Consider the following 23,924-nt stretch of genomic DNA (forward strand, 5'->3'; position numbering starts at 1 on the left):
GTCAACATAGTAAAAAGCGTAAAATAAAAAGACATTATTTTCTTCAAACGCATTGCTCCGCACGCCCTATGAGCTGCGGTCACCAACTTGCATCGACTAATGCACAGCTTCATATAAAAACAATTTCAGGGAATAGGGAGATGTAACAATGTAATTATTTAATACAAAAAGGTTTCTATTCTGTGGTATATGCATGGCATGCATATACCACAGCTTGTTTGCGTTTGCTGGGCGAGGTGCTTCGCATCACGGGAGTAGAACTCCTTGTGACCATGACCGTCCACGGAGAGCGCGCGCCCGGCCCGGCTGGAGCCCCGTACTCGGCGCGGTGTGCGTGTCCCGCCCTCGCTGGACTACAGAATTAAAACAATGACTATATGATTTACTCTAATACGAGTATGTAGAGCGCGATGCGTCACTCACAATTGAAAATGTGTAAATCAAATTTATTAGAAAATTCTTCCCGCAATCTTTTCAATTTTCCGCTGCCTATAACAAGTTATCCTAAATCATATAAGACAACCCCGCTCACATCCTAACAGCGAATAACACAACTCTCCACGCTAACTCCCCTCGTTAATCATGTAGATCCCATATTTTTTGCCAACTATTTCAATTTACGGGTACACACACACGCTCGCGCGCGAAATCTTTGAATTTCAACTTTCTCTATAATATTTTATCCGCGTTAGTTTTAGGGTTCCTCTAGCTATCAAAAGAAACTGCTTAACAAAAAGAGCCTCTCTGGTGATCAATAATCATTCATAATCACTATCTATTACGTGTGCTTCGTTGCTGGCCCCTGCGACAGTCGACTCTAGGCCGTCTTGACTGCAAGCTCACCTGCAAGTGTAAGAACACGGCACCCTTTAGATAAACGTATAGAACGTATTCCTGGGACGTCTCATAAAAATATTACATTTTCATGAGCTAGCCCGTCACTTTGAGCTCTGCAATCTCGACGGGCCTGTTGATTCGCACCACTTCCGGGTCCGGAAGGATTTCTCGGAGCCGGGCTACCAGTCTGTCTGCGACCGCGCTGGAGTCGGCACCAGGATAGTCCAACAGCTGGGCTCCGTTGGCTGTCTGCTGGACTCCGCCTATGGCACCAACGTCGACGCTACCGAGCGCCCGGGCCATCACCTCCATATAAGGGAGGCTCTTTTCCTTGGCGACCCGCAGCAGCTCTAACACGATTAACGATTGTCGAGGGGCGCACGGTTTCCTCGTCTTGCGCCCTTTTCTCTTTCTCCCGTTCATCACTCGACCCACTGTTCGAGGAGGCGACCGCAGGGGCTGTTCCGATGGTTGGCTCTGCATGCGCCTTCCTTCGACTCCACCTCACCACCGTCGTCCAGGCCTTGTCCATGTTGGACGGGTCGGGAGGTAATGGGCGGGGCTTGGGGGTCTGCACCGTCCTAGCAGCGTTCACAGTTCGCTTCTTTTTGACGCGGATCCTGCCGGAGCTGGAGTGGGGCAAAAGTAGCAGTCTCAGGTTTCGCGGGCGGTAATGGTGCTTGGCGTCTAAGGCTGGCGGGTTGGGAGCGGGTCAATCGTTCAACCTCATCTTCCCTCATCAGACCTGCATTTCTGCAACGGGAGGCCCCCGTCCGGATCGAGGTGGTGACAGCGGGATCGCGATAGATCACCGTAAAGACTTGTCCACGTCCGCGTTCTTTGGCGGGTGACGACGCAGCGTCCGCTGGTCCTTCTTCCACTACCAAAAAGTTGGTAGGTGCGGGTTCAACCTCCGAGAAGTCGGACGACGACACCCAATTACTCCTAGTAGATCGCCTCAATATATTTATTGTAAGCTCCTTAAGTTTCGTAAGATCATAGAAGAGTTCTTCAGATCTTCGAATTACCACCGGTACCGCCAGCGGAGAGCATGACGGCATCTCCGGCGGATCGACAATATGTAACACATAGCTCTATAGGTTTGTTTATTGTTGCTTAAGGTAGGCTACTTAACGTTAAGTGAGCTACTAGGTACTGAGTACCAGAGCCCATAGACATCGCGACGTGCATTACGCCCCCAGTCGGCGATGACTATGTCTAAGCTGCAATCAATTTAATTTAATTTATGATGAAGTATTTAACCCGGAGCGCGTAAAAACAAGGATTAAGAATTTTTAATTAAAATGAAACGACTCGAAGAAATATCTAAATTACTGAATTGATGTAGCGCGGAGATAATTTTAATTAAAAGCGACTTAAATGAAACCCGGAGTGTCCGGCGGTCAGATTATTCACGATAAGCTCAAGCACCTAGACGGGACGCTGTGCACCGAGGCATTGGCATGGGCATGGGCATGGTGCATGGACATGGCCCGTGAATTCATTTACCGATCTCTGTGTTTATTGCTCCAATGCCTTCAGATTTTCTCCCATTAAATTCACACTTGAATCCGATAGCGGAACAACCTGGAACAATCGGGAACAATTAGATAAATATCGTGGAAAGTTCTTGAAAGTCCCAAGGCGCCGGGGCCTCTATTACATTACGGATTGATTTGAAAAGTTTGACAACCCGGAGCGGCCGCGCCCCGCACGTACATCTCTCCGCGAGAAGGCACTCGTAACTCGTACGTCTGTCTATAGTCTATACAAGACGAGTATCGGACTGCAACACAACTTAGTTTGCACAATGTCGACGTACAAGGTGGGCCAAAAGAAGTCATCCGATGTTATTTGGCTCTAATTTTTTTTCTAAATGAAAAACTTCGATTCTGTTTTTTGATTATCTTTATTTGAGCCTTTAGAATTTTATTGGTCAAGTCGAAAAGATGATATCGGCCAAATGGGTGCCGTCTCAATTGATTGCCTTACGGGCTCGTTTTATGGCATTTTTCATCACTTCGGCAAGAACTTCGGGCGACAGATTCTTGCACTCGTGTCAAATGTTGTTCTTGAGGGTCTTGAGTTGTTCACGTAAACCTGGGACTTCAAAAAACCCCACAAAAAAGTCTGGAACGGCTAAATCGGGCGATCTTGAGGGCCAATGCAAATCGCCAAATATATACTAAGAGATGAGGCAACCCGGAAACGCCACCTTCAGAATATCGGTTGTGGCTCGCGCAGTGTGTGCCATCGCTCCGTCCTGTTGGAACCACATTTCCTCCAGTCCTAATTGGTCCTATAGCACGCACCGTCCATTGCTGTCGTTATCGAAAAAAAATCCACGATGTCTCCTCCAGCGTGAACAGCGCTCCATGCAGTCACTTTGAGCGGGTGTAATGGCTTCTCGTGCATCACTCGTGGATTTTCTGTGCCCCAAAAGCGATAGTTCTGCTTGTTTACGTACCCGCTGAGGTGGAAATGAATCTCAGCGCTCAATATGATTTTGGTCGAAAAATCGTCCACTTCGTCCTCGAGATTGAGGATGGCTTGGGCGTAGGTTACACACGTTTGGCGGTCGACAACCAGCAGCTGATGCACGGACTGGACTTTGTATAGGAACATGCGCAGGTCTTTAACAAAAATTTGCCTTAGGGACGACCGGCTTACGGCTAATTGCGAGGCACGAATTGCTATACAATTAAATAGACACGATTATTCTGCGTTCTTGGGGAGTGTACAGCTCCATAGCTTGCTCACTTGTATTCTACACCTATCTAGTCCACAAATGTCAAAACAGATTTGACATTGGCGGCCATTTGCAAAAATAAGAGCATCTTCCAATAGGGTGATTTCTTTTGGCCCACCTTGTATATACAACAAATGTGCAGGGCAGCGCGTGTCGATGCAGGGGTGCGGCGAGGGCGGGGGCGGGGGTGACGACGCTTGTTTATTTACGTTTTTGTTTTAAACACAACCAGCACCGCTTCAACAAATAACCGCGACCGGGCAGATAGTCTGGTCCTTGGTACAGGTCCGCCACTTCGAGGACCAATACACAATATATGTATGTGTGTATATGTGTGGCTGCGGGCCCCGACCATTACGCCGCAAGGGGCCGAGAAATGTGTTTTTCAAAAATGTTTAAATAAGATATGACGTTCAAAGAAAAAGTAAAATTGTTCAATATTTTGCAGCACAATAAATAAAATTACAGAAATTTTCTAACATTAAAGAACAATGGGCGGCCTCGTCGCTTATCGCTAACGGCGATCTCTTCCAGACTTCGGAAGGTAGATTACGCAGTGGAACATTTTCAGATATTTTTTTAATTGTCTGAGAAAGTAATAAATTAATTAAAGTATGTACAGTATTTTATTGATTACGAACATACTCGTATACACACACAATATTACACGTCACGTATACATACGCTTATGCATTAATTATTTATAAACGTATGCGAGCACATGCACGTGCTCACGTGAGCACATAGTGAGCATATTCACGTAGACTCATACATGCCGAGTTAAATACGCAAACCCACTAGACGGAGAACCTAAACATTTCCCAATCACATTTTTTGTAGTAATACTTCTTTTGCGTTTGTAAAAACAGATCGGAGAGTATTTTTAGCGGCTGACGAAGTTATGCGCGCCGATGCGATCTATGTAACACATAATTTACTTGTATGTAAGGATTGTGTACCAAAGCTATAGTTGGAGGCTATATTTATGAGTTCCATTTTATTCCCATTCTAATAGAGGATGCTGAGTTAGTTACTAATTAAATTTTGTTAATGACATACAAATAAGGACAAGGTTTTTTTATTCAAGTCTCGCTGCTAGTTTCTTTGTTTTTGTGTTCAAATGTTGGATATAAGTACTTTTTAACAGCAGGAAGCAGCTTGACATTGTTGATGTCTATGAGCGAAGATGACTACTTACCATTAAGCGGGCCGTATGCTCATCTGCTTACAACGGCGGTAAATAAATAAAAACTTAGGAACTATGTACATATTATGTACGTACGTACTAAGCCACCTAAAACGTATTTAAAAAATGTTTTTGAAAATTGAGATACTGACCTACGCTACTGCCAGTAGAGAATTGATATTAGGCCATATTACTACTCTCGCGCTTACTTTTACTGTGATCGCTTAAGATCATTTGGGCTGAGGGTTGATCTAGCTAACTGTGCTAAAAAATTGGACATCGGGAAAAGAAGGGAACGTAAAAGTAAAATCTTCGTTCAGGTTTACACGATATGACAGTGGAGTCTCCTTAGAGTTTAGAGTAGAGCTGAAGTCCTCGCGGAGGGCGCGCGGCCCGCGGCAGTGGGTGCTCGCGCGGCGCCCGGGCTGCACGCGCCTCCTCCGCTGTCCCCGGACAACTTTACTTCTAACGTTTACAGGAATACAGGATATTTACTTCGTGGTAAGAATTAGAAATTATTTTGCAACATTTCTTGTTTTCATTCTAAAGTGTTGAAAAGTTGTCTAGCAGTTGTTTGCAGCAATAAGTGTCGCTCATTTTCATTAACATTGTAATTACTTGTGCGATAACGTAATTAAATTATCGTCCTGAATTCTGTTTTAGGGTGGTTTTTCGAATTAATTGAAGCATTTAATTATAAATGAACAAAACCTGTTAAAAATTCGTAAAATGATTTCTAACTGTTCTTTAGAATATTTTAAAATGACTTAATGTTTCGTATTCTCATTACTTTTAACTCCGTCCACGTCGGGCGGCTCTTGCACGTGTTGCACAGTTGGTGCCGCGTGCTGACCAAGTGCAGAGGCCTCGCGTACTGGGTTGGACTAGAACATTTGTTATTGACAACAACATCGACCGTCTTCAAACAGCAAGTCGTCAGCTTAGTGGGCGTGTTGTAGGGCCGCACGGGTAGGTACTGCTGTAGAGTTGTGCTGCCTATGGGCTCCGGTAACTACTCCACCAGGAGGGCTGTGAGCTCGTTCTCCCATCTCAGCCTGGAGTAGAAAGATGACCCGATTAGGAAGTCTCACTTCAAATCAAATTAATTACTTTTAATTTTTTTGAAATGAATCAGTTCATTTAATGATCGGGCTAGTTGCGATGTTCCTATTCGATCGATCCACGCGATATCTGTGCTCGGCACGACTCGGTGCTGTGTGCGGACACGGCTCGACCCCGCCTACACACGCGTGTTACAGCGGCTGGTCGCGTCCCGTCCGCGGAATGGCTCGTTGAGACAATGCACATCTCGCGGGCTCTCGGTTCACTTCGTTAATTAATTAGCTCAATGATTTGTATAATTTTATCATCAATATTTTTATATTTAGATACACCAACAGCAATACACATAAAATATTCAAACTTAAAATTAACAAGTATAAATTTGAGCCACTTACAGGCATTTACGGTAGTCTCTTGTAACTCACTATGACATGTTACAGCAAGTTTACAAACAACGGAAATATAGGATAAATTTAAATGTTAATAGTACGACTTATGAAAAATAAAAATTTAAAAAGAACATGAAAACAACAGTTAACTATTTAACATTCTCTCATCAATTATAAACAATAAATTGCTTTTTAGAGTTTTAGCTTCACAGTTTTATTTATTGTTTAGTAGGAGCATTACAACGAGTTGGGACGAACGTTTCGTCCGAGGCCGATGTTCAAAAGCCGGCTGCTAAATAACAACAGTGCTTGTGAAGTCGTGCGCGTTTACAGAATTATTTCTCATACTAACACATACAGTTCGAAACTAGTCTCTCTCGTCCTATATAGTTTGAAGTCGGTCAAATAATTTATAAATATCTATACACAATTACGTTAAGAACGACGTCATGAAGCAGTCCTAATTCATAGTTCATGGAGGGTGACGGCTGCTGCTGCTGTTGATGGTCGATAGCACGTTGGGTGCGTTTACTGTTCACGGCGGCCCATTAAACAATATTTAGGTAATTAAGACAGAACTGTCGCTCGAGCGGCGCGGCGGCCGGCTCTACTCTAGCTGGACACGTGCTTTAGTTATTCTGCGAGTCACATTATTGATGTTATTAGGTTTGTTCTGAGTCCGCAAGGATCGGTAGCATGATCCTGCTTGTCAAACACCAGTTTGTAGAGGAGAATAGTCCTTAGTCTAATGAGACTTGGATCTAATGTCGCAACTTAGGTAACCGCACTCGCATTGCTGTGTACTGGGTCCTGGTGACTGCTTAACGTCACATGTGTCGGGAATACATCTGCTCATCTGTACTAAGCAAACAATATACTTAATATCGCCTCTTTGCTTCAATAGTGTGTTATCTTGAAAATTGTAAATATTATAAAATAAGTACAAATAGTTATTTGTTTTAGCATTAACAGCGTAATATTTAGGAATAATAATGTTTTAAGTTCATTTTTTTTTTCATTAACGTAACATCAACATATATCTTTCACCATCTACAATGTTGTATCTTAAGAAAACACAAAACAAATCTTTCATTATTTCGGCGACAGTGTGACATGAGTATTTATAACAATCAATACCTCACACAAATGTTTCATTAACATTGTGTTAAATTCATATATTACACTACTAGCGGCACGCTCCAGCTTCGCTCGAGTCTTTAATAATCCAAATTAACCATCATAAATACACACACATCAACCCTTCTATTTGCGTCAGCTTACTAAAAAAAGAAAATTATAAAGATAGTTTTGAATAATCTTGGGTTACATTATTGGAGTTTTAGCAAGGATCCCTATTTAAAGCTTCCAAACAGAAAAAGAATTTTTCAAATTGGTTCAGTAGTTTCGGAGCCTATTCTATACAAACAAACAAACAAACAAATCGTTCCTCTTTATAATATTAGTATAGAAGTATAGATAAAATAAAAAAATATAATTGAACTAAAACATACACTTGCAAGCAAATAGTGGTAACGTCGTGGTGTCATAGTTTTCCTGAAATTTAAGAGCACTTTCACCTTCACATGCATACTCGTAGTGGCAATAGATTTGTTTCGTTGGCGAAACAAACCACCGCGGAAAAAGAGACAATGTGATAACATGTTTCGACACAATTGTGCTATCTTTTTCACTCATAGCGTCGCTATTATGCGCAAAGGAAATACCACATTTTATGAAAAAAATAAATTGGATACGGCGGTTTCGATTATCAAATAAAAAAAATAGAATTTTCGGCTTTACCACATTGTCTAAGCAAAGAGGCGATATGAAGAGAACAAAATAATTTTATGTTTGACAAAAATATAAAAAAGAAATAGATGATTTAAGAATGTGCGGCTCACAGCTCTCCGAGAGATATCGACATATTATTACGACACTTCATCCAAGTTTTTGAAAGTGCCCTTGTATTGAGCGCGAGCTCGTTGGTCCTTGTGAGGCCGGTGGAGGACGGGATACTCCTTTTTTTTTATTCTGGAATATTATATAAGGCAATTTTTTCAATTTTTTCAATTTTTTTTAAATTTTTGGCAAAAAGATCACGGAACTGTAAAATTAAAGCCAAGAGTCCAGTGGTGGTCAGGCGCTAGGTGTCGAGAACTCAGTCAATGCGAGGACCAGAGTAAAAACCCTTTAAGTAACAGGGCTTATACTGTAACTAGCCGCGAAAGTTTAAATCAATTCTGTGGACGAGGTACTCAACACTAAGTCGAGCGAGTCCAAACTTTACTTCGAACCGAAACTGACGTTAAATTATAAAGGAAACGAGGTAAATACTCGTAGAGTTTCAAACTCACTCCCAAGCTATTAATAAACTTTAACAATCTAGATTAAGCTTAGCTGAGCTTAAAGACTGCACTAGCAAAGGCAAAATCGATCTCCTGTATTCTTCAGTTCCGACGTGAATCTAATCCTGAACTTTACTGAAATTAAATTTAAGCTTAAAGTCAAGTCTCCTGGAAATTTACGGTCGTTGCTCTCGCGTGCAGCTTTAAAGCTTTATTTTTCGTATTTATCGTGAACAAAAGACTTTTTCTTTTGTATGAGATGAGATGAGATCTCGGACAACGAGAGATCTTTATATAATAATATGTTCTTTATCGGCTACCAAATCGTGTACTTTTATAAATTAGTGCCGAGTCCATGGACGTCACGAAGTAAATATCTACCTTGTGACCTCTGATAGTATTTCAAACGTCGGTGATTTTAATTGAATTGATTAAAATAAAACGCCACATGAAGTCCTCAAAGTAAATGCATATTATAAATGAACATATTGAAGTGCTCAGTTCGTAGTCAGGGTAAAGAAGATTTATCTAATTTTAGAACTTTAAGCCACTGTCAGCTGCTGATATTATAACAATATTGACTTAAAAATTCTCTAAAATCGTAGGTCGAATGAAATCCGGTAGTCTGTGCCGATAGCGCGCGGGTCGGAGCTCAACCCGATAACATACCGGTATCTACACACTTTGTTTTTATAAGTTTTATCATTGGATAGTTATATTTTTTGTTACATTTTGTTTTTATTTAAAGTAAACACTTATGCTCGTAGTGTCGAATTAATTTTACAATTACGGCTGAGACAGACCATGACCTTCAGACCAAGTGGCCGTAGATGGAGGGAGTCAGTTCTGTTCGACGCCTTGCATGCGAGGGGAGATGATCTCACGGTGGCGGCATTCACTTTGTCAAGTCTACGATCTCCGGTAAACCCTTAACATCAGGTGGGCTGTGAGCTCGTCCACCCAACTATGCAATAAATAAAAAAACTGCGTGAGTTTGAAATTGTGCATTAAACAGCACCAGTACTAGTTCAGATCCTTGGCCAAACAAGTCCTGAGTTTCTTGTGGTGATAAACGCGACGACTCGGAAGGGCCCGTAATGACCTACTGGAATAAGAATCATTTTGATTTTGATGGAACCTTTATGTCCATTTTCCGGTGAATCCGTTAGTTGTTTTCATAACATAATTAATATAATTTTCGGAATTATTAGCGTCCAGAGTTTATCCGTACGTCCGCAGAGTGTAATTCAGGGCTCGCCTGCGGTGCGCCTTCGAATACTATTTATTCCGCGTTGAGATGAGCTTGCGCCGCTTGTACTCGAACTAAACGCTCTAAATACGAGTTGTATAACAGTTTTGAGGACATGTGGCGAGTGTGAGGCGCTACCGACGCCGTCCCGAGCGTGGTGGCCACTAATCATCGGCTGGGTAGTGTTGGTCTATCCCTGCGAAGTAATATTACGTACGCCGCGACGCGCTGATTTTAATAATATTTCGAAAACACAGAGTCGACAGTTGAAAGCGTTCTAATTTCCGTCCCCACATTCACGTGCGCTAAATTGAAACCCGCGAGGAGTTGAGATTACTTTAAATTAACGTGGCGCCAGCCCGCGCTGCACCAGCGCGCTTACCCACGCTCCACAGACTGCTTAGTTCTGTACTATAATCCTTACTTACTTACTACTTTTATTTTATAAATAAATTCGACTTAAATGAAAATCTATAAAAGCCTTCATGTTAGCTTTATTAAAGCTGTCATACACTCTGTGACGGCTTATTCGCAACCCGGCCGGTCTTCGAGAATGGTTGTTTTAGTTGTATTGTGTAGCGTCCACAACAGCTGACCGTGCTTAGCCGTGCGACCGGCGCCCCCTCACACCGGCTGCAGCCTGACGACGACCCTGTCTCCGAACAATAGGCATTAGATTCGCAAATTAGGTTAAGTTAATCATTTGAAAATGAGGTGACAATAATGTTGCTATAGACAGATGATAAAAGTCGTTATAGGCGAACCGAGGCTGGGTCGTGTGTACCCACATCATCTCTGATTAATAGCCGGAAAGTCCATAACAAGGAGGGCGCTCTAACCCTCGCAGCAATGTAACAACCCAATACAAATGGCAATCCGCTAACATCACTAATAGTACAACTTTTCATTATAGCTTGTGTATATTTTCTGTTTAGATTTACGAGTGACTCGGCGGGATAATATGGTGTGTAATTACATGAAATTCAGGGAATTTTATTTCGGTGCGTTGCGTTAATGACTGCCGCTGTAATTAATGAGTTGTTCGCGGCTTCTAGCCGGTAAATATTCAATTATATGTAAGGTCGGATCTGTTGCCTCGAATGCTAATTTGGAGTTGTGTGAACATTGTTTGTCATAGCGAAGATGCACTCACGACAACCTCATGTGAAAGTCCTCACACTCAACAGCACGGGTGCCTCCGGTGACTTGTGTTGGCTGGAGGCATCAATTAAATTGAAGCGTACCTTAAACGACATCACATGCTTGTTCTCGGATAGACCTGGCAGGCCCGTGCCGTCCACCGGCATGAGCTCGGACAATTCCCTACCACTACCACTACCACTACCACTACCGCTACCACTACCACTACCACTAGCATTTATCAGAAGCCACATAGCGTTGGGCATGTTGGAACAAACATTATTGCTTAGGTTCTATTATAAGTATAAAAACCCTCAAATTGAACAATATCAGCGAGTGTCCGAGCGCTGGTAGTTCAGCTGGTCGGTGCGTCGGTGCGTCGGTGCGAGGCTGGCGGCGCGTGTGTAATGTAATTTGTTGTTTTCGTCGATAAAATGGAGGATATAAAAGGCGCGATAAACTGTGTTGCCAGATATTGGTCGTTACGTTGTCCTCGATCATATTAATGACATTTCATTTCAGTTCAGTTCGAAGGACGAATCCAATTTTGAGGCTCGGTACTAAAAGTAGTCTATAGCAGCGTTGTCAAGTGGTGTGTATTGTCTGGTGCGGCGCGGCCACCTACGTGTGGCGAAGCAACAAAGGTGCGGTCTTCCACTGAGCGGGTGTCATTGTTCCGCGGCGCTCATTCGACCTAATGTTAGTTTAATTAAATCACGGTCTGATTGTATTTAAGGACACAACCTCGAGAAGATATACGCTTCGATTTGAATCGGTTGGCTGCCGCACCGTGCTGATAAACAACGATTCTTTATTTGTCTGAGAGGCGAGCCAGTAGAAAGTCAGTTTAACCGAAGGGTTTATGTCAAAGTTTGTTTCTAGCGAGTGATGAAGGTTGCGGCTCGTTCGTTGGGACTCAACTTCGGTGATCTGGTGTAGCGAGCGGCTCTGGACGACAACAGACGGACCCGTGGAGTCTGCAAGCTCTCGCATTAAAGCACTGAAAGTGGCGTACGCAGCGGACGACCGTCACACAGTGTTCAGTTTTATTTTGTTCATTTTGTATCGACGACAGTCTCAATATTCCGATGAGTCGTTCGAGATGTTCGTAGCTGTAAGAGTCGTTATGGTGATCACATGTACGACTCGCGAACACAGGACGGACTCAATCATCGTCTAAAGAGCAGTGCGCCCGCAGTTAAATACCAATAACATTAGCATATGCAAGTAGTTAGTGCGGTAGTACGTTTACGCCGACCGGCGACCGTGACTAATTCAAGCCGAGCGACGTGAGCCGTGCATCATTGCGTTGGACACGCGCTCTGAAGGCTTTCCACAAATACATTTTGTTTGTAATGACTTATAACAAAAGGTGCCGGCGACAGGTTGTGACGTCACTATCGAGCACAAAACTTATTGTTACACTTGTTGCGTGAACAAGCTCATTGTCAACCCGATGTTAAGTGGTTACCGATATCACACCGCGAATGTCGCCCACCTGAAACTTAAGGGGTAACTCTCAGTTGTATCGCTGTCTATACAACGGCTGCTCGCCCCACGCGCTGGGGGGCAAGGTTGTTCCGCGGCGCTGACGTCTTATTACATAATTTGCATTGTTACGTTGCACGTAGAGTGGAGTAATAGTGTTCGTCGGACTCGGCGAAAAGTGCGACGTGAGACCCTAGCCCATAACGTGAACCCGTTTCGTTTCTCGCGGGATCTTCTCTGGGGTCGCGGTTCCGATCCGGTAGTAGATGCGGTCGCGAAGAAGCCAATCTCGAACTATTCAAGCTCCCGAGTGAACCACACTCAATCAAAATTCCACACAAAAAAAAACAACCTCACGTTATAGACAAGGCATAATAATTTTATTTTTATCAAACAACCTCAATATTCCTTCATACAATTTTAATATCGAACCTTATGCATAGTTTTAAGACTTCCTTTTATACTTTTTATGTCCGTATTTGAAGTTTGTACTCAAAAATCTTTTGAAGAAAAAACTGAAGTTATTTTCTTTGAACGTTTCTTTGAGTATCGAAGCCTTACTACCTGCCACTACTCACACTTCCCAGTTAATCGATATTGGCACTGTTGCATCTGCACTCGTGCATCACACGCGACATAGGAAGCACACTTTACATACGAGTATGTAAGAGACGACTCACAAGACATTACATGCTTCATCGCTAATGACTACAACTTTATCAAAAACGTCGGCTCAAGTGTTCAAGAATTTAAATAAAATCTCAAATCAATCTCAAGGTGGCCCGACCGGGGCCGCCGCTTCTATCGACGTTGTTCAGGCCCACTGAAGCAAGCCAGGAGAGCCACCCTATCGTTGAGGTTTTGTTTTGCATAATTTGTAGAAATATAATTCGGGAATATTTATTATATTTTTAGGTAATAAATTAAAAATATATTAGCACGGTTTTTTTTTTAAATTACGTCTCTGTTAAGGACTCTCCTTGAAATTAGAACGTAAGATTGTTCTTAGACGCCAACGGTTGGGCTTCATATCTATAGGCTGTATTCAAGTTATGTTCAAGTTGAAAACGAAACGGTATTCAAATATACAACGACTGCTCCGAGGCCGACCGCCACCCCCGGCGCTGCCACAATATTAACGGCGCCCCGCCCAGCATCACCAAGTCTCCTCCTTTGTTCTGTTCCTGGTTCTGAGACGGCTGTTTGCCGATCAGTTTAGTTGACAGTAACCGCACCTCCTATAACAAAGAAAATGTGGTCCACTTTTACTCTCTTTTAAATAATATTGATTTAGAAGAGAGTAACTTGTTCACGTCTAAACCATTGAAGAGAAATTGACGAAAGAGGCCGCATTTGATCGCAGTGTTGAGCACGGGTGTCCGCCCACGTGATGTCCAGTGTAGTCCGGGTGGAGTAGCGGACCGCGGACGGAATGTTGCTACTAACATTACACACTAGTACGCGCAAACGTCAGGGACGCGGGTGTCGCTCTGGTTGACACAACTCCTCGACCTGTGTACAGTACCGAGTACACAGACACAATTGCCACAGATCCTCCTTTACAATCAGCGATTTATCTTCCGCTTCCTCCTCCACCCTCCGTTCACAGAGAGTCATCATTAATTTCTTCTTTGTTAGATTTTGCAACCTCAGAAACTATCCGACCGCACCCGAAACCTCATGGCTAGTCGACGTTTGATGACGCTCCAAACTTCGGAGGACGCTGAGTCATATAGGCAACTCAATAGACATATCATGAAGTCCTTGCGACACGACCTACGCTCCTTTAATACTCAGCGTATCAAAGAGACGATTGAGCGAAACCAAGGCTCTAAAGTGTTCGCAAGAGACGCTTCTATTGGGCAAAGCCAGCTGACGAAGCTGAAGACCGAAGATGGACGTGTAACGTCGAATAAGTCAGAGGTCCTGCGGGAGATAGAGAGGTTCTACGGGCAGCTGTTTACCTCGGTCTCAGCTGAACCGCAAGGTTTAGCTGCAGACCCTAGAGCCAAGCTAACCCGACACTACACCGAAGACATCCCGGACATCAGCCTGTACGAGATTAGGATGGCTCTCAAACAGCTTAAGAATAACAAGGCACCGGGCGAGGATGGAATTACTACGGAGCTTCTGAAAGCGGGCGGGACGCCGGTACTGAAAGTCCTTCAGAAGCTCTTCAATTCCTCTTTGCTCGATGGAAAACCGCCACAGGCATGGAACAGGGGTGTTGTGATCCTGTTCTTCAAAAAACAAAACCCTATTGAAGAACTATAGGCCCATAGCACTGCTGAGCCATGTCTACAAGCTGTTCTCGAGAGTCATCACGAAGCGTCTCGAACGCAGGTTTGATGACTTCCAGCCTACCGAACAAGCCGGTTTCCGAAAAGGCTACAGTACCATAGACCACATACATACGCTGCGGCAGATTGTACAGAAGACCGAAGAGTACAATCGGCCATTATGCTTAGCGTTTGTGGACTATGAGAAAGCCTTTGATTCCGTCGAAACATGGGCGGTCCTTAGATCTCTCCAGCGGTGCCGTATTGACCACCGGTACATCGAAGTATTGAAGTGTTTGTATAATAACGCCACCATGTCAGTCCGAGTACAGGAGCATTGCACGAAGGAAATCCCTGTAAAGAGAGGAGTGAGACAGGGAGATGTGATATCTCCGAAACTGTTTATCACTGCTCTGGAGGATTCCTTCAAGCTTCTGGAATGGCAAGGACTTGGCATCAATATTAACGGCGAATACATCACTCATCTTCGGTTTGCCGATGACATCGTGGTCATGGCAGAGTCGCTGGAAGATTTAGGGCATATGCTCGGTGACCTCAGTAGGGTTTCTCAACAAGTGGGTCTTAAAATGAACATGGACAAAACAAAAATCATGTACAATGTCCATGTTGCACCCACCATAGTTACTGTTGGGAGCTCTACTCTTGAAGTTGTTGACGAATATATATACCTAGGACAGGCAGTCCGATTAGGTAGGTCCAACTTTGAGAGAGAGGTCAGTAGACGGATCCAACTCGGCTGGGCAGCGTTCGGTAAACTGCACAACGTCTTCTCGTCCAAAATACCTCAGTGCCTTAAGACAAAGGTGTACAACCAATGTGTGTTACCAGTGATGACTTACGGCTCGGAGACGTGGTGCTTCACTAGGGATCTTTTTAGAAGGCTCAAAGTCGCGCAGCGAGCTATGGAGAGGGCTATGCTCGGCATTTCTCTACGTGATCGAATCCGAAATGAGGAGATCCGTAGAAGAACGAAGGTTGCTGACATAGCCCGTAGAATTAGTGAACTGAAGTGGCAATGGGCCGGCCACATAGCGCGCAGAGAGGACGGTCGATGGGGCAGAAAGATCCTGGAGTGGCGACCACGTACTGGCAAGCGCAGTGTGGGACGGCCACCTACTAGATGGACCGACGACCTAGTAAAAAGCGCTGGGTCTCGTTGGATGCAGGTGGCAATGGACCGGTCGCACTGGAAATCTATTGGAGAGGCCTATGTTCAGCAGTGGACGGCGATAGGCTGAAATGATGATGATGATGATGAGATTTTGCAAATAAGTTTATTTGTAATTAATAATTTTTTACGAACGGATTCGTATAAGCTGTAATGTTTAGTGTTGCGAGCGCCTGCTGTACCCACCTCGCCCTTCACACGTTTTTTAGAACAAATATTTTTTTAACGTAAATTTCATATTTGTCATAACCGTTATACTATTTTAATGAACTCTGTTTGAATGAGATTGAGAACGTAGGTGAACTGTACCAGCACACGATGACATTAGTTATGAGTTGATTTGTATAACAATATAATATTATATCTCTACTGCCGCTGCAGGAACGTAATATTCTTTATTTGCTTCCTCAGTTTTCGCCCCTGAACTATTATCCTGACTATGAGCTTCAACTTAGATGAAAAACATTATCAAGGTGCTCGGTGATGAATAACATAGAGTGTAGGCACGTGCTAGTCTACCCACCGCAGCCACCGCAGCCACTGCAGGCACGGTGGCAGTCCTGCCGTGTCGGCTAGTAGAGCAAATTACTTCAATACTCTACACTCGCAATTAAAGTGTAGGTACATGTTTAGTCGTATTATTTTATAACTTTGCATAAATAAGCAAAAGAAAAAACAAACCATCAAATAATATTTTTTCTTTGCACGGCGCCTATGTACCCGGTGAACAAATTCTACAGACACCAAAACTGAAATTTGTTAGCCCTTTCGATACAAACAAATAAACGAACACGCAAATTTCTGTTTGTGGAACATATTCCGTAACTCAATGTACCTAATCTCTCGTACGAGTACCTACTTGAATGTTTAGTGGCAACTAAACGGAGGGGACGAGTTTGCGCTCCTCGCGAGTGACAATATTCCACAATATCCATTCATCATTATGTGCCCACTGTTCACGAGATCATTAGGTTACGTTCTTATATTGTTACATTGCCCAAACAATCCAAAAAATAGATTTAGAAAACCACAACGTAAGCCGTTCTGAGATCGTTCAAAACAAAGCCCCACCATCAACATAACGTCAACATCCACAAGAAAGGGACTAGTAACGCACTTGACCCTTGACCCCGACGAGATAGTGCGGACGACGGACGACGTGGACGGAGCGACCCTAATATTTATTTCAATTTGGTCCGAACTTGAAAAGGAAATTTAATGCTTGAAGTGTCCGACATAAACTCCATGTGAACTCATAAGCATCTCCGAAGGATCTATAATGTTCTTATAGATCATCCTTCAAGTCACAATAAAAATAATAGCCCACAGAAGTCCACTGCTGGACACAGGTTTCCCCAATGATTTACCATAACGACCACGCTACGTCTTCCGGTGCGTTTAGTACTTCGTCCGTTCAAATGGTTTAATTGATATTTACATCCTTCAGACCGGGATTCGATTCTCTTTCAGAGTCAGTATGTGTATTGAAGACATTTTGCATTTTGGCGTTAAGGTTTTAGTCTATCGTCGTCTCAAACAAGAAGAAGCGAACTCGTAGATATGTTTTTGACTGTTTAATGATTTTATATTTATTTTAAGATCCAAACTAATTTGGAAGTGGAAAGCATTCTATATAGACATTGGAGGCCTTCAATGAAATCTCCAAAAAAGCTCAAGGACACACTCAATGTTTTCCATATTAACAAAGTATTCCGATTTCAACTGAAATAAAATATATGGAACAAGTTGAGTTTGTTTGTCCGCTCGGAGTGCTCGGAGTGCTCGGAGTGCTCGGAGTGCTCGGAGTGCTCGGAGTGCTCGGAGTGCTCGGAGTGCTCGGAGTGCTCGGAGTGCTCGGAGTGCTCGGAGTGCTCGGAGTGCTCGGAGTGCTCGGAGTGCTCGGAGTGCTCGGAGTGCTCGGAGTGCTCGGAGTGCTCGGAGTGCTCGGAGTGCTCGGTGTGCTCGGTGTGCTTGGTCCAGAGCGCGCGGCCGCCGGACGGATGGACGGGAGCTGGCGAGCCGGACCGTCCCGTCTCGTTCGTTCGTTTAACGATTCCATTCACATTCTAATTTCGACCTTGTTCCTGTGCGCGTTAAAGTATCGATTCTATCCATGAAATGAAGCCGTTACTTGCGTAGTCAATTCTTGGTTTCTGTGATGTTATTATTTAATTAATTCATAATCATTAATCATATTTTCATACTTGATCTGGAGATGGATCGTGAGCGTCACACAGGTGTGTACCCCTTGTTGCGCTCTCTGTAAAGTGGTAACTGAAGTCCATCAATAAATACGAGGGTCCTCTTAGTCGCTGCTGTGTGCTAGTCGGAGGCGTAAAGTCACAAAATACACGAGGACCTGCAGGGCGTCCGCAGAATGCGAGAGATGACCTCAATGCCAAATAGTGGAGGATTACAGAGATTGTCTCGTACGGGGGCGCAGCTCCGCTGACGGAGACTCGATACAAAAAGAACGAGATGAGCGACACGATGAGGATGCCGTCCTCCGCCGAAGTCTCCAGTGTATTGTCTTAACAGTTAAGGTGGCTCCTGCTGTTCGAACCGGAAGGCGCGGAGGCTGGATGGATAGTATTCTCCCGGGCAGGTTTAAATTGTGTGGGTGTTATTAGACATTGATTTTTGTCAATTGCGAAAGTCGTCTCGGAACACGTGACATTGGGTTAGCAAGCAGGCATGTATGTATTTAGAGAAACTGGTACCAGTCACAGGATTTTGATCCTAAGCCTTGCTCCGTAGGTCGTAAACACTTTTGTATTGAAAGCTAGCCTTTTTATGTGTAGCCGGGCAGTCGAGTCCTTAGCACATCACAACGGGAACGTCACCGACAAACGGGAGACACATAATATTGATATCGTATGTATTAGTAACGAGATTGTCCCTTACATCGATGCGGAGCGGGTTATCCTTTCACGTACATATGTCGAAACAAGTCAATTTATTTTCATTCTTTCGCAAATAAACAAGTTGTATATCTGTAATAGATAAAATAATAAAAAAGTGATCCAGGTCCAGTGGCAATGTGTTTTGACAACATATATATAACGTGACTATGTGACTGACAATTTACTGGTGGTATCGTGTGGGTGAGTCTGCATAGACGGAACATGGACTGTCCCGGAGTGTGGTGGGTGGGACAGCGGGGACTCGCATTCCGATGTCTGCAGAACCATTCCGAGTCAGGCGGGCCCAGACCTCTTCCTCGTCCACGCGTCTACTGCAGTAACGAGCTGTAGATGAGCTGGTGTGCTCCAACCACAACTGGTTTTTTATATTCACTTTAATTAAGTAATAATTATAAATTAACTTTATTCGATTATAATCAGAGGAACTAGTCCGTTTTGTTCTGTGGTCAGTTTCTGCTGCAAAGCATCGCGTTTGAAGCGCAGGGTTCCGGAGCCACATCTTCGATAACCGAAGCTATATTTAGATACTTTCAAGGTTGCGTCGACAATAATAAAATATTTTACGGCAGTAAATAAAATGACACTCAAACAGTATTATGAGGTACGTTCGCGTTCAGCAAATACAACGTTCTGAGCGCACAGTGCATCACCCGACAGAACGGTCACGAGCCGAGCTCCTTACTGCTCGTGTGTTGTGAATTACTATCAGTCGGGCTGCAGCAGACAAGCGCTGGGGTCGTTACGACACACATTTTGCCACAATGCCAAAAAGATAGCTAAGGTTCCATTGCTTAGAAAGCTCCAACATCATTGAACACCGCTGCGGACGGCTCTAAGCAACACGCGGTGTCTAGATTTACGACAGAATGTAAATAAAACTGTTCAGAAATACACTCTTAAAGGCTTAAACGTTCCGCGAACAAATCACATTTATGTTGACTTCAGAAGTAGTGAGCGCTGTTAAGTTGTAGCGCGACTGTGTATAACTATATATGTATGTAGGTAGGTCTTACTGGTGGTAGGACCTCTTGTGAGTCCGCGCGGGTGGGTACCACCACCCTGCCTATTTCTGCCGTGAAGCAGTAATGCGTTTCGGTTTGAAGGGTGGGGCAGCCGTTGTAACTACTTGAGACCTTAGAACTTGTATCTCAAGGTGGGTGGCGCATTTACGTTGTGGATGTCTATGGGCTCTAGTAACCACTTAACACCAGGTGGGCTGTGAGCTCGTCCACCCATCTAAGCAACAAAAAAAAAAGGTACTCGTATACCTATACCTGGTAGCGGCATCAGGCGGCCGGTATTAAAGCTGCGGCCTCGCTGAGAGGTCACTTTCTGAACCCGATGTAGGATTTGGTTCGCAACTAAAAGATTTCTATTTCAATTCTGTGTTATATTTAACTGTGTACAGAGAACATCTTACACACGCTGACGGGGTTAATGTCATGTTAAACACAAAATGAAAGCGTGTTTGTTCATTATTCACATATGAATATTGGAGTAGGCGTGAAACGATGGTATAATCTATATGGGTATTCGTATGAAATTCTTTTGAGACCAAAAATAAACTGATACATAAAGCTTGTAATTTAATTTATTTTAGGGAGTTTGATTTCTTTTCTCATCGTGTCTCTGTCGACCGTGGCGGAGTAAGTGGCATTGACAACACTGAGTGTTCAAGGACAACAGTCTGCTCGACTGTTGCTCTGCTCAGGAGACAGGGCTCCGACGGGAGATACGACCCACGGGCTCCTGTGGTTATTGAGTGTTGCTTGCTGTGGGCCCGAGTCGGTTGCAACACTCGCTCTGCCCATGGCTGCTCCATCACGCGTTCCGGTACGAAGAATGTCCTGGTGTAGTTGAGCTCTCTAGTTTCTGTATGACATCAAATAGATTTGAACTTTGATCGAATCACACCCTCGTCACTGAGCCGACGTTGCTGAACATTCATCATCACTGTTGAGTAGCACGCCGTGATACCTGCCTCGGCAACGATAGGTCTCTAGTAAATTCTCCTCATCTTCAAATCCTTAAGTTTGGATTAAGGCCCGCACTTTGTTGCAGGTTCTCTCCAACTGTTACTTGTCTGATTTGAATGTCACCTGTTCAAGAATTCCTAGGCTATATTTATTGTTTCTTACCACAGCAATATGTGCATTGTAAGCCCAGCTATTATCCACTTCCTTTCACATAATAGTCCGTGGGGTTAGTGTTGTCTTCTACGATACCCTGTTTCTAAGTTCCCTTAATGATACCGCGGCTCAGCATCGAGAGAGCGAAGGTTTCAGTGAAGTCGTGCAATTCTGCTAGCATCTGCTCGCCCAGACTTACGTTTGAGCGAGCGTAAGCCGATAAGTAATTTGACATACATCATATTAAGAGCCGGAACTGAGCGGATTTTCGGTTGCAACAACGTGTGCTTGTTTACTGAGCCCGTGCACACATTAAACATTATATACACACACACATACAGTAGCGCACAACGATCACATATGTACGGCTTAAACATATAGTTACTAAGAACCGTGCCCGCGTCACGACCGCGTCACTGCTCACTTCGAATAATTTTGCACTCTTCTACTCTTGCCCTTGGCTGCAGGGCTGCTGTACGATTGCCGACGATGCCGGATGCTGGCAGTGTGGTACATATCAGGTAGGGTTGCAGCCCTGTCTAGAATGGAGTTATATCGATTCTATATTAAAAGACCTCAAAAGTAATGTCGCTATAGTTCGGTACTGTTTCATTAGTTTACGCTAATCAGACACGCCACCAGATTGCGGACCTAGCTGTGATACGTCACACTTGAGACCTCTATATTTTGAATTGTTACAAACAAGACCTTTTAAGAGTTGATCAAACAAACCCATAATCTGGATGCACATTTTTTTAATGCCACATTGAAATTATTTTATCAAATGTGGAACTTTATACATATTATTATATTCGTAAAAACATGAAAGAGACATTACCAGCCCTGCAGTGTTGCCAGCACTGTGCGCACAAAATAAACCTGTCGTGTTGATTTATACGGCCGTCATAAACTACCGACTGAACACCTGTTGCTTTGTGCTGGTAACACTGATCTACATTTAAACAGTCAACAGTCAGAATTTACTGCCTTGATTATCACATATGTATATAGTATTATTATGTAAAGGTTTTCAATTATATATTTCATCAGATAAATTAACAATAATGAAGGAAGCTCGGCGAAATACAATTACGTCCATTTTCATCGTGAGCAGACAAGCCATCAAGTCACTTGATCGTAAGTAGTTATGAACACTCGCACTTATCGGGGCTTGCTATGTGAGAACAATGACGTCGCCCCCATGACGGGTGGACCGTTGCAATAAATATATTACATCACCAGCAACAAGTCAGTGCCCGCCGAGCACCACACACCGCTTCCAAACGACCCTCACATCAGCATCACGTAGCCCCTAGCTTAATCTTCAATGGGCGAGTCGAGGGCTACGAAGATGATGTGGATTGTGGCACATATGGACTCATCAAATTATCTGAACATGAAATGTATTGTTTTATGGAGCGATCACTTTCATCTATAACGTTCTTTGTTTCAGGTACTTCCTTGTTATACGACGGAGTACAACTGGATAGTACTGAGTGAGTTTGTTGATTATTGCTGTAATAACTACATCTTTAACCCCGAAGCGCGCCACCGCGAGGGCGGGACTGCCTCTGTAGTGTACGCGCTGAATAAAAAAAAACAATCCAAAATAAAGTTGTTAACAACACTAGCGACCATGGTGGCGGTCATTTGTAGGGGACGTTCTTTAAAACCATTACGCGTACTCGTGCCAGGATCGACCTCCAGCAGCCGGCGCACACGTATCACGTGTCACACTCAATCTGCAACACCTTGAAACTTCCCGTTTCAAATTAGTTACAACGAAAATAAGTTGAACATTCATGTTTCAATTAGATTATTGAAGTTTAATTGTGTTTGATGTAAAATTAAACAGCGTTACGGCTTCATTAACGACACGGTAATGTGCGCAGCTGCTCCCAGATCAACATAAACTGGACGCAACATTATAAATAGTTCTGTGAGCGCGGCGGCGGAGGGTGAGGGGCTCGTCGTATAGACTGATGATCACATTCATTCAAGTCTCCGTTTGATGAGCTGATGTTTATGCTTGAAGGCTCACTTGGTGATTGGAAGACAAAAAAAAACACAATAAAAGGTAAAAATGGTTCAAGTCCAATTTGGTGCACGTGAAAGAAGTGACACGTGAAACTTCTTTTGCGGTGTGTAGTATTGTTTTTTTTTCATTATTCATCCAAAATAAAAATTTTCTTGTAATAGGGAATGCTGTGTATAAGAAAACCGACTTATTCACATTTACATATATCTTAAATTATATGCAGAAAAATAAAAATTTAAATCCTTAATCAAAAATAAAATATAAGATAGTAAATATGTTACTGCCACCTACAGGAGCAATAAGAAATTAATAACAATCCATCTAGTGGCCGACGCCCGTAAACAGAATGTGCAAGAGAAACGACCTAGCTCGCTTTCTCCCTAGTCTCCCTTTCTCGAAGGTCGAGTGGTTCGCGAGACGCTGTCTATTTTCTCACTCTCGCTCGTCCTAAATTTCATCTATTCTCTCTAGTCGTAACGATCTGTCGCGAGTTAAATTTTACTCTTAACGCGCCTAAACTTTCATTTCAAAAAAGTGCTCTTTTGACCCAAGACCCTCTTAGGAGGTTTAGACTCCATCCGAAAAAAAATATGTAAAGGTTTAATTTTTTTTAAGAAAATACGTTTTGTATTTCATGTTCACGAACAACGGCGAAGGAATAACTTCGGATATTAAAAAAAGTATAATATCACTGATCATTCTTAGTGACTGTCATAAAAAGGAATAAGGCAGTAGTAGCTCTAAATAGTTTATTTATTATCTGGTACGTTGCGACAACCGAGGGAAGATCTGTGTTACTAGAACAGAAGAGCCGCTGTTCGTTTATTTTTGCGGTGGATCCGCCCCTTCAGCTCGATGCGATCGTGCAGCACTCTACGGTAACCGCTCGAAGCCTTTTTATTCGTTTTTTTGCAGCCCGG

General features: G+C 43.5%; 1 protein-coding gene across 1 annotated transcript in view; it reads left to right on the top strand.

Moving 5' to 3' along the window:
* The first annotated feature begins 3,318 nt into the window (after window positions 1–3,318).
* Window positions 3,319–23,924, top strand: part of LOC114242801 (Diuretic hormone 31 Receptor) — a 73,579-nt gene continuing 52,973 nt past the window's right edge. The window contains exons 1-3 of the mRNA XM_089729377.1: window positions 3,319–3,450; window positions 5,132–5,273; window positions 22,420–22,462. Coding sequence (XP_089585503.1) covers window positions 3,319–3,450; window positions 5,132–5,273; window positions 22,420–22,462 — 317 coding nt within the window. The remainder of the gene's footprint in view (window positions 3,451–5,131; window positions 5,274–22,419; window positions 22,463–23,924) is intronic.

This window comes from Bombyx mandarina, chromosome 08 (assembly GCF_030267445.1).
Source record: "Bombyx mandarina strain Sakado chromosome 08, ASM3026744v2".
NCBI classification, from domain to species: domain Eukaryota; kingdom Metazoa; phylum Arthropoda; class Insecta; order Lepidoptera; family Bombycidae; genus Bombyx; species Bombyx mandarina.